Source organism: Salvelinus sp. IW2-2015, linkage group LG18, assembly GCF_002910315.2.
Source record: "Salvelinus sp. IW2-2015 linkage group LG18, ASM291031v2, whole genome shotgun sequence".
NCBI classification, from domain to species: Eukaryota; Metazoa; Chordata; class Actinopteri; order Salmoniformes; family Salmonidae; genus Salvelinus; species Salvelinus sp. IW2-2015.
Window position 1 is genome coordinate 40,675,911 of NC_036858.1, and position 16,535 is coordinate 40,692,445.

At 43.2% G+C, this 16,535-nt stretch overlaps 1 protein-coding gene across 1 annotated transcript in view; it reads right to left on the reverse strand.

Annotated features, from left to right (window-relative positions):
- The window catches only part of zranb1b (zinc finger, RAN-binding domain containing 1b), a 37,776-nt gene that overhangs the window by 5,563 nt on the left and 15,678 nt on the right, over positions 1–16,535 (reverse strand). Inside the window, exons 3-8 of the mRNA XM_024008244.2 lie at positions 10,976–11,163; positions 10,203–10,356; positions 4,649–4,720; positions 1,768–1,966; positions 1,437–1,557; positions 581–710 (exon numbers count right to left, since the gene is read on the reverse strand). Coding sequence (XP_023864012.1) covers positions 581–710; positions 1,437–1,557; positions 1,768–1,966; positions 4,649–4,720; positions 10,203–10,356; positions 10,976–11,163 — 864 coding nt within the window. The remainder of the gene's footprint in view (positions 1–580; positions 711–1,436; positions 1,558–1,767; positions 1,967–4,648; positions 4,721–10,202; positions 10,357–10,975; positions 11,164–16,535) is intronic.

The window sequence follows — 16,535 nt, forward strand, 5'->3', positions numbered from 1 at the left end:
CGCACTGCTGTGTAAATCAAAACGCTTCTGAAAGCGCTATCCGGAAATCCACTATTGATTGAATACTGACTTTTGAACAAAACTCTCAAATCTGCATATCAGCAAACCCAATCAAATTTGCATCATCCTTGTGCCATGATTCTTGTGCTAGGGCAAATTCAAATCAGAAGGGCTTTGTCTGGTCCAACCCATGGACACAGACTGGGTCGTCATTCTAATTGGACAAGAAGAGATAAATCTGCAACACTGTGCATTTTTAGAGAGCCTTTTGCTTGTCAGGATTTTATAAAAAAATATATATATTTAACTTTTAACTAGGCAAGTCAGTTAAGAACAAATTCTTATTTACAATGACGGCCTACACCAGCCAATCCCGGACGACACTGGGCCAATTGTGCGCCACCCTATGGGACTTCCAATCACGGCCGGTTGTGATACAGTCTGGAATCTAACCAGGGTGTCTGTAGTGCCTTAGACCGCTGCGCCACTAAGGAGCCCACTACGTCACAGGGAGAAAAAAAAGCCTTTTAAAATCAGCCCAATTTAAGACTAAGGCCAAAGAAAGCAGACATCATCTCACCTTGAAAACGGGTGTACCCAAGTGTTTCACCACGGAAACTTTTGTAATACTTCACTCCATAGACGATGATTGGTCTACGAAGAATGTGTGCAAGAACAAAAATATGAGTCTGCTCCAGGCTGGCTCCAGGCTGTAGAGAGATACAACACAAAGAAAGAGGCACATCAAACTACATTTTGGTGGATAGCTGCAAAATATACTGTTAGTAAGTAATAGCTCAAATCCTAACAGTTGTTAGTCTAAAATGATTGGATATACATCGAGCAATACTGTAAGCCGGATATCTAATCATGCCTATAAATAAATGTTATCAAGACTAATTTGATTGTTAAAAATGAAAACCTTAGGTCAATGCCTCTGTTGGTTCTACATATTGTGATTGATATAGTAGAGGAACAGTTGAGATTACACAACTGTCACATGAAAATGACGTAATGGAGGCTGTCACACACTTTGTGGGCTTTCCTATATGGTCAGAGCAGTATGGCATTGCATAATTCATGGGCAGTAAATGCTTTTTATATGTTAGCATATTACAGTACAGATATGGGATCTTAATTTCACCTATATTGTCCCAGCCAAATAATCCTGCAGCAACAGGATTTGAACGTTTAGTCAATAATTTTGCTTGATCGGTTGTTTGGCTATTAGCTGGCCAAAAGCAGGCTACATAAAAAGTTCAGTTTTGAGAATTTATGTAAATCACAAAGCTCATCTGTATTTTCTGCAGTGCAAAAAAAACAAGTAAGTACTCAAATTAAGATCCTACATCTGTACACTGATGATCCCAAGTCCTTCCACCTAAAAAGCTTAAAGCTTTATGTTTGTATGCATAAGGAAATGAGTGAGTGAGTACCTGGCTGGCCAGTGAGAGGATGAAAGCCCAGTCTTCCTGCCACTGTTCCTCTCTGAGTGAGAAGTGCAAGCCGAAGCTTTGGGAATACCACGACTCCCACTCCTTCCAGCGCGTGTAGAACCTAGACAGACAGAACACACACACACACACGTCAGTGACCCTGTATCAACTCCCTGTGGAAAAGGTCAAGTGAGTGTTACTCAAATGCTTTAAACCCTTTTGCAATGAGAACAGGTTTTCCTTTTTCCACAATTAAATAATTGGTTTGCACAAACAAACACAGCCTTCTCATCCTATCCCCAAAGTTACACACCCCAGACCCAGGTCTCACCAGTGGGAGCAGTCGTGCAGAGTGTCGTGAAGGGTCTTGCGGAGGACAGAGTCCTTGTCATAGATGCCCCAGGTGGCCTGCAATACCGAGTCTAACAGGCAGTCCCCAGCRGTGCGGTTCCACAGGGCATACAGCCTGCTGTCCAACCTCGTGCCTAGCTCTATAGACCAGTTGATGATAGGAGATTCCTCCTCCAGCTCTGAGAGAGAAAGTGAGGCTTTGAAAGGGCAATGGGGTAATTTAAAAAATGAAGCACTCCTTGGTTTTATACGGTGTGCAGGTTTTTGTTCCAGCCCAGAACTAACATCAAGTATTGTAAAATATAGGGATGTACAGTGATTAGGGATGTGCAGTTTGCAAACGATTCTTTCTTTTTGAACGACTCTTTTTACTGACTTGAGAGTCATGATTCGTTTTCTGTTCATTTTGTTGTTCGTTTAAACCGCTGGCTGTGATTACTACAAAAGGATTAAGACACGCTTCTCTGGCTCAGTGGCTCCAGAGACGTGCTCCGACCAATAACTCTAAAATAGATCACGCTGCAGGCAGCAATAACAGCATAGAAAACAAAAATACATGTTCAGAACTCATAATTGATCGCATGGTGCAAGAAGAAATGCAACGGATTGATTATTGAATGTTATGAACACAGCTTTGTAGAACCAAAACATACACTGTCTCTGCTCTACAAACTTGAACGAATCATTTGGGGTGCTGCAGTTCGAACAATATTGTGCTTATCACGCTCACGGCAGTCAAGCAATGTATTCCACCAATGCATTGCTTGACAATCTTGTCCGGTTGCGGCAACAACTAGATGCCGTTTCAAATGTATGTTATTTGTATACATAGCAATCAACAAATGTACACTTTGTTTAAAGCACACTTTTAAAAGTCACGGTCACAAATGAAAGCTCCATAAGCCCCTTATGGTGAACGACATGTGAACGAAAGGCTTGTAGAATCATGACTCTTTCAGTTTACAGTTCATTGTTTGCCGGTAGGGGGTCCTGTGTGCGGATGGATGAAGGGGCCACCTTGATTCTACATGACAGGTGGTGGCACTGGAAAGGACCCCAGCATGATCATATTTCAGAGGGGGGATTGTGGGGGGAGTGTGATGAAAAGTGATACACCTGCACTTGCAGTTTCATCATAGCAGAGAGAAAGACAGGTGGGTGGCTAGGGTGACTGGTAAAAAAATAAAAATAAAATTTAAATATGTGTTTCCTGGACCGTCTATCTTCCATTTAAAGGGGTATCAACCAGATTCCTTTTCCAATGGCTTCCTCAGGCTGTGACCAGGCTTTAGACATAGTTTCAGGCTTTTATTTTGAAAAATGAGCGAGATGTTTCAAAAGAGGTCAGGTGTCCTCTYAATCGTTCCTGTGCGCGAGAGAGGGGCTCCCCATTTTCCTTTTGTCTCTTAAAGAATAGGTTATGGTCCGGTTTAAATATTATCGATTATGTTTGTTAAAAACAACCTGAGGATTGATTATAAAAAACATTTGACATGTTTCTACGACCATTACGGATACATTTTGGAATTTGTCGAACGGAACAAGGCTGTAGTTTTCTCAACATAATGCGCAACCCAAATAGAGTTTTTTTGTGATAAAAGTAATATTTATCGAACAAAAAGAACATTTGTTGTGTAACTGGGAGTCTCGTGAGTGGAAACATCCGAAGATTATCAAAGGTAAGCGATTAATTTTATTGCTTTTCTGACTTTCGTGACCATGCTAATTTGGGGCTAGCTGTTGTAGCATTGATTGCTACACTCACAAAAGCTTGGATTTCTTTCGCTGTAAAGTATATTTTCAAAATCTGACACGATAGGTGGATTAACAACAAGCTAAGCTGTGTTTTGGTATATTTCACTTGTGATTGTATGATTCTAAGTATTTTTTGTAATATTTATGCATTTGGCGCCCTGCAATTCTAGCGGTTGTTTAGGAAAGTGATCCCGTAAAAGGGATCCGTAGCGCAGAGAAGTTAAGAACAAATTCATATTTACAATGACGGCCTACCCCGGCCAAACCCTAACCTGGACGACGCTGGGCCAATTGTGCGCCGCCCTATGGGAATCCCAATCACGGCCGGTTGTGATAGAGCCTGGAATCGAACCAGGGTCTGTAGTGATGACCCCAGCGTGATCATATTTCAGAGAGGGGATCGAGTTTGATGAAAAATGATACACGTGCACTTGCAGTTTCATCATAGCAGAGAGAAAGACAGGTGGGTGGCTAGGGTGACTGGTCACCATGTCGTCCATACACTGGCTTGTTACCATTGGTGCGCTGCAAACTTTGGGGAGCTAAACAGGTCATAAGTCACCCTAGAGTGTGAGCGATCAGTGTGGAAAAGTATCACCATTGATGGCATGTGGAGGAAGTAAAGTCATTTACAAAAGGCACTGGAGGAAATACAGTCATTCATTAAAGGGCTCTACACAGTCTACGCAATGGATCCGACGGAGGTTTGTTTACGTTGCCCTCTACGTAGTTCTAGGTACTTTTGTGAAGCAGAATTTTTTAAACGCGATGCAAACTGACCTCCGTAGCTCCGTTTGCGAAGACTATGAAATCCCTGTGGAGAGCCCTTTAGGGATCAGTGAAATCCTAAAACTCAATTAGCAAAGATACAAGCACACACGATAAGGCAGGCAAAATGTCAGAAAGGCCAGCAGGGAATGCACACTGTTGGCAGGCAGTGAACAGACCTGTAATACAACACTATACAGCAGCCTTCTAATTTAGTAGAGGAGATGGGCAACTATACAGATGCCACCCAGTGTTGACTATGACAACGGTCTCTCACTCACACACCAATTCAGTAAAATAGTGGTATTTTAAGTTACTGAAATAAGTCAATATTTCACCTTTCTGTACATCTCGATCTAGCACCTCGTCAAACAGTTTCTCCTGAACTGTTGGGGGCAAGTCCTCGATATCTGCAGACAAAAACATACTTAGGGTGGCATTCAATTGAGTTACACAACATAAGGGAGACTTGATACAGTTCATCATCAAAGAACTTCAAAAAGGGCAAGTTAGAGGGCAAGTATTTATTTGACAACAGTGAAATTAAGTTTAGGGCTTGGAGAAGAAAGTGAATCTGTCTTAACCTCTTGATCTGCACACGCGTTAAAAACCAAGCCAGGCTGAAGTGATTAGGGTTTAATACCCTGAGGTTGCAGGAGTCAAAGCTGCCGTTTTACGGGCACCGGTCGAGGTGGCTGCCGTTTTACGGGCTCCTAACCAACTGTGCTCGTGTTTCTGCGTTATTTGTAACTTATTTTGTACATAATGTTTCTGCCACCATCTCTTATGACCGAAAAGAGCTTCTGGATATCAGAACAGAGATTACTCACCTAGTACTGGACAAAGATGTTTTCTTTAAAACGAGTTGGACACGAAGGATTTACTTCAGAAACCGGACAAGGCTTCATTAAATCCCTGTCATTCACATGAAGAAGAGACGTAGGTCGGGATGCCTAAGAATCTGACGGTGAGTGGGTAACCCGCCTCTACCATCAGTCCTATTAGCCAACGTGCAATCATTGGAAAAATAAACTGGATGAGCCTATCAAGACTATCAAGACTATCCTACCAACGGGGCATTAAAAAAAAAAACGCTAATATCTTATGTCCTGCTGAACGACGACATGGATAACATATAGCTGACTGGATTTTCCTTGCATCGGCAAGACAATCGGTGGCGGTATGTGTCTATTTGTCAATAACAGCTGGTGCACCGAAATCTAATATTAATGAAGTCTCGAGGTATTGCTTGCCTGAGGTAGAGTATCTCATGATAAGCTGTAACCACACTATTTACCAATATATTTTTTGTAGCCGCTTACCACCACAAACCGATACGAGCTGTATAAGGCCATAAGCAACAACAAAAAAAGAATGCTCATCCAGAGGCGGCGCTCTTAGTGGTCGGGGACTTAAATGCAGGGAAACCTTTATACCTCATTTCTACCAGCATGTTACATTTGCAACCAGAAAAAAAAAAAAAAAACTCTAGACCACCTTTACTCCATTCACAGAGATGCATACAAAGCTCTCCCTTGTCCTCCATTTGGCAAATCTTACCATAACTATCCTCCTGATTCCTGCTTACAAGCAAAAACTAAAAGCAGGAATTACCAGTGACTCACTCAATACGGAAATGGTCAGATGACGCAGATAATAAGCTACGAACCATCAAACAGGAAAAGTGTCAATACAGGACTAAGATTGAATCCTACTACAACGGCTCCGAAGCTCATCAGATGTGGCAGGGCTTGCAAACTATTACAGACTACAAAGGAAGCACAGCCACGAGCTCCCCAGTGACAGGAGTGTACACGTGTACACTGAGCATGCGCTGACCAACTGGCAAGTGTCTTCACTGACATATTTAATCTGTCCCTGACAGAGTCTGTAATACCAACATGTTTCAAGCAGACCAACATAGTCCCTGTGCTCAGGCACACCAAGGTAACCTGCCTAAATGAATACCGACCCGTAGCACTCACTTCTGTAGCCATGAAGTGCATTGAAAGGTTGGTCATGAATCACATCAACACCATTATCCCAGAAACCCTGGACCCACTCCAATTTGCATACCGCACCAACAGATCCACAAATGTAATGTAATCTCTATTGCACTCCACACTGCCCTTTCCCACCTGGACAAAAGGAACACATATGTGAGAATGCCGTTCATAGACTACAGCTCAACATTCAATAACATAGTGCCTTCAAAGCTCATCACTAAGCTAAGGACCCTGGGACTAAACATCTCCCTCTGCAACTGGATGCTGGACATCCTGACGGGCCGCCCCCAGGTGGTAAGGGTAGGTAACAACACATCTGCCTTGCTGATCCTCAACACGGGGGCCCCTCAGGGGTGCGTGCTATGTCCTCTCTACTCCCTGTTCACCCATGACTGCATGGCCAAGCACAACTCCAACACCATCATTAAGTTTGCAGATGACAACCGTGGAAGGCCTGATCACCGACATGATGAGACAGCCTATAGGGAGGTCAGAGACCTGGCAGTGTGGTGCCAGGATAACAACCTCTCCCTCAACGTGAGCAAGACAAAGGAGATGATCGTGGACAACAGGAAAAGGAGGGCTGAGCATGCCCCCATTCTCATCGACAGGGCTGTAGTAGAGCAGGTTGAAAGCTTCAAGTTCCTTGGTGTCCACATCACCAATGAACTTTCATGGTCCAAACACCAAGACAGTCGAACAAAACCTTTTTCCCCTCAGGAGACTGAAAAGATTTGGCATGGGTCCTCAGATCCTCAAAAACTTCTACAGCTGCCCCATCGAGAGCATCTTGACTGGTTGCCTCACTGCCTGGTAAGGCAACTGCTAGGCCTCCGACCGCAAGGCATTACAGAGGGTAGTGCGTACAGGCCAGTACGTCACTGGGGCCAAGCTTCCTGCCATCCAGGACCTCTATACCAGGTGGTGTCAGAGGAAGGCCCTAAAAATTGCCAAATACTCCAGCCAAAAGTTTATTTAGTAAATAGTTTTTCTTAAAACTGCATTGTTGGTTAAGGGCTTGTAAGTAAGCATTTCACTGTAAGGACTACTGTTGTATTCAGCGCATGTGACAAATACCATTTGATTTGACTGTAACTCTACAAACTGACATCTCTGCAAACTACACACACCACATTTGACAGTGTTTTCTATCCAATGTCAAACCATGTTTTGTTTGTGTGTATTTTTCTTTCCACAATAAAGCTATAGGGCTACTGTGTGTGCGCTTGGAGCCCTTGACAATAGTAGTGGCTATTCTTCAGCTCAGTAAATGAATGCATTGACGTTGTGCAACAGAACAAAACAGCCAATGCATCTGCATGCTCCCCAAATACTCTGCATACCAGTCATCACTGCTTACCAGCCCTGCAGCTCTCGTCTTTAACCACATTGTAGCCCATTTCTCAAGTAGGAATTCAACTAAAATAGCTGTACTTTCAACCTTGCGTACCTTACCAAAAACTTCGTACATATGAAAATACTACTTTGCTTTTCAGGGCTCCAGACTAACTTTTCCACCCTGGTTTTTCAAAGGAGCGATCTATTTTATTTTATTTAACTAGGCAAGTCAGTTAAGAACAAATTCATATTTACAATGACGGCCTACCCCGGCCAAACCCTAACCTGGACGACGCTGGGCCAATTGTGCGCCGCCCTATGGGAATCCCAATCACGGCCGGTTGTGATAGAGCCTGGAATCGAACCAGGGTCTGTAGTGATGCTTCTAGCACTGACATACAGTGACTTAGACCGCTTTGCCACTTGGGAGCCTTAAAGTCATACACAGTTTTACTGAGATCATGTGATTGAAGATACAGTACCAGACAAAAGGTTTGGACACACCTACTCATTCAAGGGTTTTTCTTTATTTGTACTATTTTCTACATCACAACTACGAAATAACAAATATGGAATCATGCAGTAACCAAAAAAAAGTGTTAAACAAATCAAAGTATATTTTATATGAGATTTTTCAAAGTAGCCATCCTTTGCCTTGATGGCAGCGTTGCACACTCTTGGCATTCTCTCAACCAGTCATGAGGTAGTCACCTGGAATGCAATTAACAGATGTGTCTTGTTAAAAGTTAATTTGTGGAATTTCTTTCCTGCTTAATGCCTTTGAGCCAATCAGTTGTGTGTGACAAAGTATGGGTGGTATACAGAAGATAGCCCTATTTGGTAAAAGACCAAGTCCATATTATGGCAAGAACAGCTCAAATAAGAAAAGAGAAATGACAGTCCATCATTACTTTAATAGGCTGCCTGTTGTAAGTGTAACTGATTACTCAAACAGTAAATATTATGTCTAAAAAAACTTTGCAGCATACTACCCAATGACATCTATTGGCCTCAAATGACTGACCTCAATGGCCGACCTGCGCAGTTATTTTGGTTTTAAAATTATGCTAAAACACTCAATATCAAGAGTTAAGAAATACATGCAATACCCCCCAAAAGATGAGACCCTCTTCTCCACAAAAATTGTCACGAGTTGCTTTCAGATTTTTTTTCTTATGCTATTGCATTTTGAAATGTTTCAATCATAACACATTTTTCTCTACCTTTAGTAGTGCTGAGCTATTAGTGCTTTTTGAGGTCGGTTCGATTATAAAAAATATCAACCATTTTTTTTATTTTGATTATTTATTTTTACATTTTAATGCACTATGCATTGTGTTGAATACTTTAACACATAATAAAATAATAAGTCCCATTAATCATCATTTATTCACATTACTTCAAAATCACTATTTTAGTAGTTCTTCCAAGTAAATAAGGCATTATTTTATGACTGCTGAATACCAACTATCAAAATCACTTAGATTATGTATTTTCAGGTAGAGATACCTCACGAAGCAACTGCTCTCCATCCTTCGATTGCGGATTCGCAGCAGGTATAAAAGAAACAGACCGGACAAGTAGACACCCAATGGATTATGGTCATTGTAGTTAATTACAACTTTTTCTGCACTAAATTGGCCTGTTGGAAACTACAACTCCCTAGTATATCGCAGAGTTCGCGCTTGATCTGATTTATCAATAGAGAAACTGAGCAATGTGCACATTGAGCTCACAGGGGAAAAAATTTACTAAATGGAATTCAAATAATTGAACCAACGTTGGTCAATTACTATTTTTTCTTTTTTAACTGAAAAATAGCCCAATCAGCACTATCCTATTCTTTAACCTACTCGGAGCATCCGGGGGGGGGAGAGGGAGTGACAGTGGCTTCCGCCAGTGAAACAGGCACAGGGCAGACACTTTCATTACAGGAAGGATAAGGATGATAATGAGGATAATGCACACTGTTTGACCAAATCATGGTTTTATCCTCCTAAATAATTGGAGTGAGGTGACCATGTTGAATGTGCAGCACACATCGATGCATCCAATTAATCTTCACTCGCACAGTCAAGTCAAAGGGTTGCAAAATGTGACTAAATTGTTGCAGTCTGGAGCCTTGTGTTTCACCAAATCATAATTGTAGCCTCCCCAAAAACAGAAAATGTTGACTGAAGTGACCAGCTAGAATTTCCAGCTCGCACAGTTCCAAGCAATTCAATATTTTACTCGCACAGCCAAGTCAAATAGTGGCAAAACGCGACCAAATCGTCACATTCTGGAGCCCTGATTTGGGAAATAAACACAGTTGGCCTGTTGATCCGACAATACCGTAAAATGGTGCCAGGGAAATTATTTTTCTCAAGAGTAGTTGGAAACCACCATACAATTCCCTAACACAAAGCATGCATTCTACCATCATACAGGCCTAAGACATGAAGCTTTAGTGTAGAAGAGCAGAAAAACAGGACGCCACAACTATACACAGTAACTAGGCTAAATAAAACTACTGCACTAGTATATAATAGGTCAGTGGGAGGCTGACCTGCTGGCAGGGTGAAGGTGACCAAGTCAGTGAGGAAGTAGCAGGTGAAGTCTCCCTTGCGCTGGTGTAGGGAGGCAGCCACCTCACGACGTATCTGCTCCGTCAGCTCAGGGCACACCATGGCTGGGATACACTTAGCTGCCTGCTGGGACACCTAGACACAGACAGAGAATGTGACACAGGAATGATAAAATGTCTCCTACTGCAAATATAACCTAGGGAGCATGAAAGCCAGGTGAAACATTCAGAGCGTTCCAGGGAGAAATGTAGTGAGTAGAATCCCTGACTCGATTCCCTTTTCAATAATATCTGTTTAACACAATCTATATCTATCGGAATGTTCGGTAACACTGCACCCTTCTGAACTGGCCCCAGGTAGACCCTGCCCGGTCCTTCCTTAGCGGACAAAATCCTGCCAGTCCTTCCAGGGTTCTCTCACTCACACTCTCACACACACAGGGATAAAAGCTTCCAGTCAGCATTGGGATAATCTGGGATCATGTTTACACACCCATTGATCTGCCACACACACACCACAGCTCAATGGAACACATCCCATCCACTGTGTCCTCTCCCGGTAGATAGAGGTGAACACAGCTATTCATCAGCCGGATCTTCAAAACATTGACAAGTAGAAACTAACTCAACCTGGAGATGGAGTGACTATTTACCAGCACATTTAATTTACACTAACTGGTACAGCTGAATAAATAAAGTCTTTGACCTGTACCATTGCAGCTAATACATTGGCAGGGCCTGCATGTCGTCCTGACCTCAGTGAGGAGCACGGCCAGCATGTCCTTCCTCTGGAAGCGGATGGCCAGGTGGACCAGGGTGAAGCCGTCGTCAAAGGCCGAGGGCCGGTTGAGAAGGCGCACCTCGTCGGACGTCAGCTGCCTGGCGATGTCCCCCCCTGATGACTTATAGGCCTCTACTGCAGCCAGGTCCCCCTCTACCACACCTGCAGAAAAAGAGTGGGGGAAATTAGCAGTGAAAAACACAAGCCACACACACTACATAAACTCAATGTAATGTTTACAAAACATTAGGAACACCTTTCTAATAATGAGTTCCACCCCTTTTGTCCTCAGAGCAGCCTCAATTCGTTGGGGCATGGACTCTACAAGGGATGCTGGCCTATGTTGACTCCAACACGTCTCACAGTTGTGTCAAGTTGGCTGGATGTCTTTTGGGTGGTGGACAATACTTGATACACACGGGAAACCCCGCAGCGTTGCAGTTTTTGACACACTCAAACCGGTGCTCCTGGCATCTACTACCATACCCCGTTCAAAGGCGCTTCAATCTGTTATCTTGCCCATTCACCCTCTGAATAGCACACATGCATGTCTCAAGGCTTAAAATCCTTATTTAACCGGTATCTTCCCCTTCATCTACACTGACAGGAGTGGATTTAATAAGTGACTTCAATAAAGGGATCATAGCTTTCACCTGGATTCACCTGGTCAGTCTGCCATAGAAAGAGCAGGTGTTCCTAATGTTTGGACACTCAGTGTATCTGTATATTAGTTATGGTGGAAATTCTTTGCGTTTACCATCCCAATCCTTTGTAGGCTATTCCTTGCCWAAACCACATAGGCACCAGGGTAGATTTACTACTACAGTACTGAAACAAAACCACCATTTGAAAAAGAACAGCATTATAACAAGTGTGGGGGAAGATAAAATTAGAACATTTCCAGTGCTACTACCAGCCTCATCATTTTTGTTCAGATTTCTGAAATACCCTTGCAGCAGTCTCTGGCACATTACACAACAACATTACTCCGACTAACTATTGTTCTACACTCAAAAGGGTAATCAGTGTGAGTGATCAAAAAGATGGCACCGACAGAGAGGGCTGCTTTGCTTCTAGTAATACTTGGCAGTATTTAAATTTATTTTTTGGTATTATTTCTTATATTGTATGTGTTATTACACACAGCCAGGAAGAGCTATTGCGTATCAGAGCGGAAGTAACTCATTACAACAAAACCAGCATTACAACAAAGAATATGACTTTCCCGAAGCGGATCCTTTGTTCGCACCACCCAGGGCAATTGAACTGATTCCAGAGGCCGACCCAAAAAAAACGCCGGCGGAGAAGAGGAAGTCGGAGCAGTCTTCTAGTCAGACTCAAGGGGCGTGCACACCACCCACCGCTTCCGAGCATATTACTCGTTAATATTTCAGGCCCAGGATAACAAGGTTGATGAGATCAGGGTAAGGGTTTCTTTCCAGAGAGACATCAGGGATTGTAACATACTCTGTTTCACGGAAATGGTTCTCTTGGGATATACTGTCAGAGTCGGTCCAGCCAGCTGGATTCTCATTACATCGCGCCGACAGGAATAAACATCTCCCCGAGAAGAAAAAGGGCGGGGTGTATGTCTCAAGATTAACGACTCATTGTGTGATTGTGCTAACATTCAGAAACTCAAGTCCTTTTGTTCACCCGACCTAGAATGCTTCAATTAAATGCCGACCGTATTATCTCCCAAGAGAATTCGGTTATTGTCACAGCCGTGTATATCTCCCCTCAAGCCGATACCACGACGGCCCTCAAGGAACTTGGACTTTATGCAAACTGGAAATCACATATCCTGAGGCTGCATTTATTGTAGCGGGGGATTTTAACAAAGCAAATGAGAAAAAGGCTTCCTAAATTCTATCAGCATATCGACTGTAGCACTCGCGCTGGAAAAATACTCGACCATTGTTATTCCAACTTCCAGGATGCATACAAGGCCCTCACCCGCCCTCCTTTCGGCAAATCTGACCACGACTCCATTTTGCTCTTCCCTTCCTATAGGTAGAAACTAAAACGGGTCGGTACCCGTGCTAAGGACTATTCAACACTGGTCTGACCAATCGGAATCCACGCTTCAAGATTGTTTTGGTCACGCGGACTGGGATATGTTCCGGGTAGCTTTGGAGAATAATATTGACATGTGAACTAAATTAACTAAATGGCTATCACCCCGTGGCACTCACTTCTGTCATCAAGTGCTTTGAGAGACTTGTCAAGGATCAAATCACCTCCACCTTACCTGTCACTCTAGACCCACTTCAATTTGCCTACCGCCCCAATAGGTCCACAGACGATGCAATCACCATCACATTGCACACTGCCCTATCCCATCTGGATAAGAGGAATACCCATGTAAGAATGCTGTTGAATGCTGAGTTAGTCAATGTACCATCCAAGTTCATCATTAAGCTTGATGCCCTGGGTCTGAACCCTGCCCTGTGCAATTGGGTCCTGGACTTCCTGATGGGCTGCCCCCCCAGGTCGTGAAGGTAGGATACAACACCTCCACTTCGCTGATCCTCAACACAAGGGTGCGTGCTCAGTCCCCTCCTGTACTCCCTGTTCACCCATGACTGTATGGCCATGCACGCCTCCAACTCAAATCATCAAGTTTGCAGACGACACTACAATAGTAGGCTTGATTACCAACAACGACGATGCAGCCTACAGGGAGGGGGTGAGGGCTCTGGGAGTGTGGTGTCAGGAAAATACTCAACAAAACAAAAGGAGATGATCGTGGACTTCAGGAAAACAGCAGAGGGAGCATCCCCTATCCACATCGACGGGACAGCAGTGGAGAAGGTGGAAAGTTAAGTTCCTGTGTCCATAATCACTGACGAACTGAAATGGTCCACCCACAAAGAAAGTGTGGTGAAGGCGGCGCAACAGCGCCTCTTCAACCTCAGGAGGCAGAAGAAATTTGGCTTGTCACCGAAAACCCTCAAACTTTTATAGATGCACAATTGAGAGCATCCTGTCGGGCTGTATCACCATCTGGTACGGCACAACCGCAGGGCTCTCCAGAGGGTGGTATGGTCTGCACAACGCATCACCAGGGGCAAACTACCTGCCCCCCCTTGACACCTACAGCACCCGATGTCACAGGAAGGCCAAAAAGATCATCAAGAACAACAACCACCCGAGCCACTGCCTGTTCACCCCCCTACCATCCAGAAGTCGAGGTCAGTACAGTTGCATCAAAGCTGGGACCGAGAGACTGAAAAACAACTTTATCTCAAGGCCAGACTGTTAAATAGCCATCACTAGCAAAGAGAGGCTGCTACCTATATACAGACTTGATATCATTGGCCACTATAATAAATGGAACACTAGTCACTTTAATAATGTTTACATATCTTGCATTACTCATCTCATATGTATATATAGTATTCTATACCATCTACTGTATCTTAGTCTATGCCGCTCTGACATTGCTCGTCCATATATTTATATATTCTTAATTCCTTTACTTTAGATGTGTGCGTATTAAGTTTTTGTTGTGAAATTGTTAGATATTACTTAGAAGATATTGCTGCACTGCTGGAACTAGAAGCACAAGCATTTCGATACACCCGCAATAACATCTGCTAAACAAGTACATGTGACAAATAAAAATGTGAATGTTGTGTGATATATATATATATATATCACACACACGTGTGTGTTTTAGAAAGTAACTAAGAGAAAGTGGGAGTAGGAAGAGGGAGTGGGAGGACAAACTGTGTTGTTAGGAGCTTGCCAGAGAGTAATAGAGAGGGAGGGAGAGAGAGCTCAGACAGGAATGTGAGAGACACGACCACAACCACTTCTCACAGCAGTCCATTATTGTGGGTGTGCCTGCCAGCCGGCCGGCCTGCACAGTCAGAACTGCACTCACATAGTTTACAACACACACACAACACATTAGGAAGGAAATGGATACAAAAAGAGTTGCTCTATATTTGGAAGGGTGGAGAACTTTGAAAAATAATCAAGACACAAAATTCATGAAAGTGCTCATTTCCCCCTACAGAAAATGTCCACATAAAAAGGGTCTATTTAATCAACTTATATCTATAACGTTGTTGATATGATATAGATATGCAATTTAGCACACCCTTTAATCCAAAGCAACTTAGTCATGCAAGCATACATTTTTACTTATGGGTGGCGCCCGGGAATTGAACCCATAGTCCTGGACTTGCAAGCCCCATGTCCTACCAACTGATCTACAGAGTACCATTGTTGTAAATTAGCGACAGCAATCTAGGTACATGTAGGTGCAGATCAGTAGGCCTACACTAAACATTCATAACATAAACTCCAACAATATTCTCATTACCGCATTGAGTTACGTATGCAAAAAATAATAATAATTGTAATTAAATTAATTCGCCTGGCACATAGCATCTAGACCTACCACTTTCCTTTATTTTCTCCAGTCCTCTCCTTTTTTCTCTCGCCTGTTTGTCCAGATCTCCAATTGACAGAGTCAGGAGACACTTTTTTACGAGAAAACCAAATTTGATTGAATTTCCCCTTACGGTAACACCAAATCAATTGAATTAACTAATGACTGGCTATGAGCCTGCATAAATAGGAGTCTAATTGATCTCAGGGCAGCAGAAACCCAGGGCCTTCAATGGTCTGTCAAGGAAGAAGTGCAGACAGGGCCAGATGAACAGTCAGCCTGTGTGTTACTGTAGCTCTCAATTGTTTTGACAGATTTTCAACTGACAGCGTCGGCACTACTTCACAGGTCGTCTGCCACAACAGTAGCCTCTGACAACCAGTGACACATAGGCTAGCACTTCAGAATAGGGGGCAACATGCCATCTACAGCACACTTTGTGCCCGTTTACAACTTCTTTCCACAATGGCTTCATGGATAATTAACCTACTGATAGTATGCATGACATACACTACAGAGCCTAGGCTGTGATTCAGAGCTCAGACTACTCATGATAGCAACCAAAGAAAATAGATGACCTCATCTATAGATTGCATATAATGGGTTTATCCAAACAGGTTCATCCCACAGTACCAATTCCTGTTCAATCATTTCATGTTTCAGGTTGTGTATGTTCCATGTTGTCATGTAGCCTAGTTGATGTGCTAGCTATGCCCAGGGGTATTCAATTCCAGTCCTTCTGGGCTGACGTGTCTATGGGTTTTTTCTTCTTGGTACCAATAGATCTACCCACTCACAAACAAGACTAGTATTGTAGCCTCTGTGCATTCACTCCTTTTACTGATTCATGCAGGTGTAAAACTGGCAAGCAGACACACATCCTTATGTAGAACAGAAACTTGCAGACACACACACACCATAAGACAGGTCGTCAGTGAAAGCTTCCTGAAGCATAGGGACCACGTGAAACCTGCATGCTGTGTTCAGGCAATGAAGAGTCTCTCTAATAAAATGAGAAAGTCTGATAATAAACCTGCTGTGGCACAAGCCAGTGGGCTGTAAAGCAGACAAGGATACCCTCAGTCAAGCAGACTGCCCTTAATACAAACAGGCATCTTGTCCTACAGTGGAG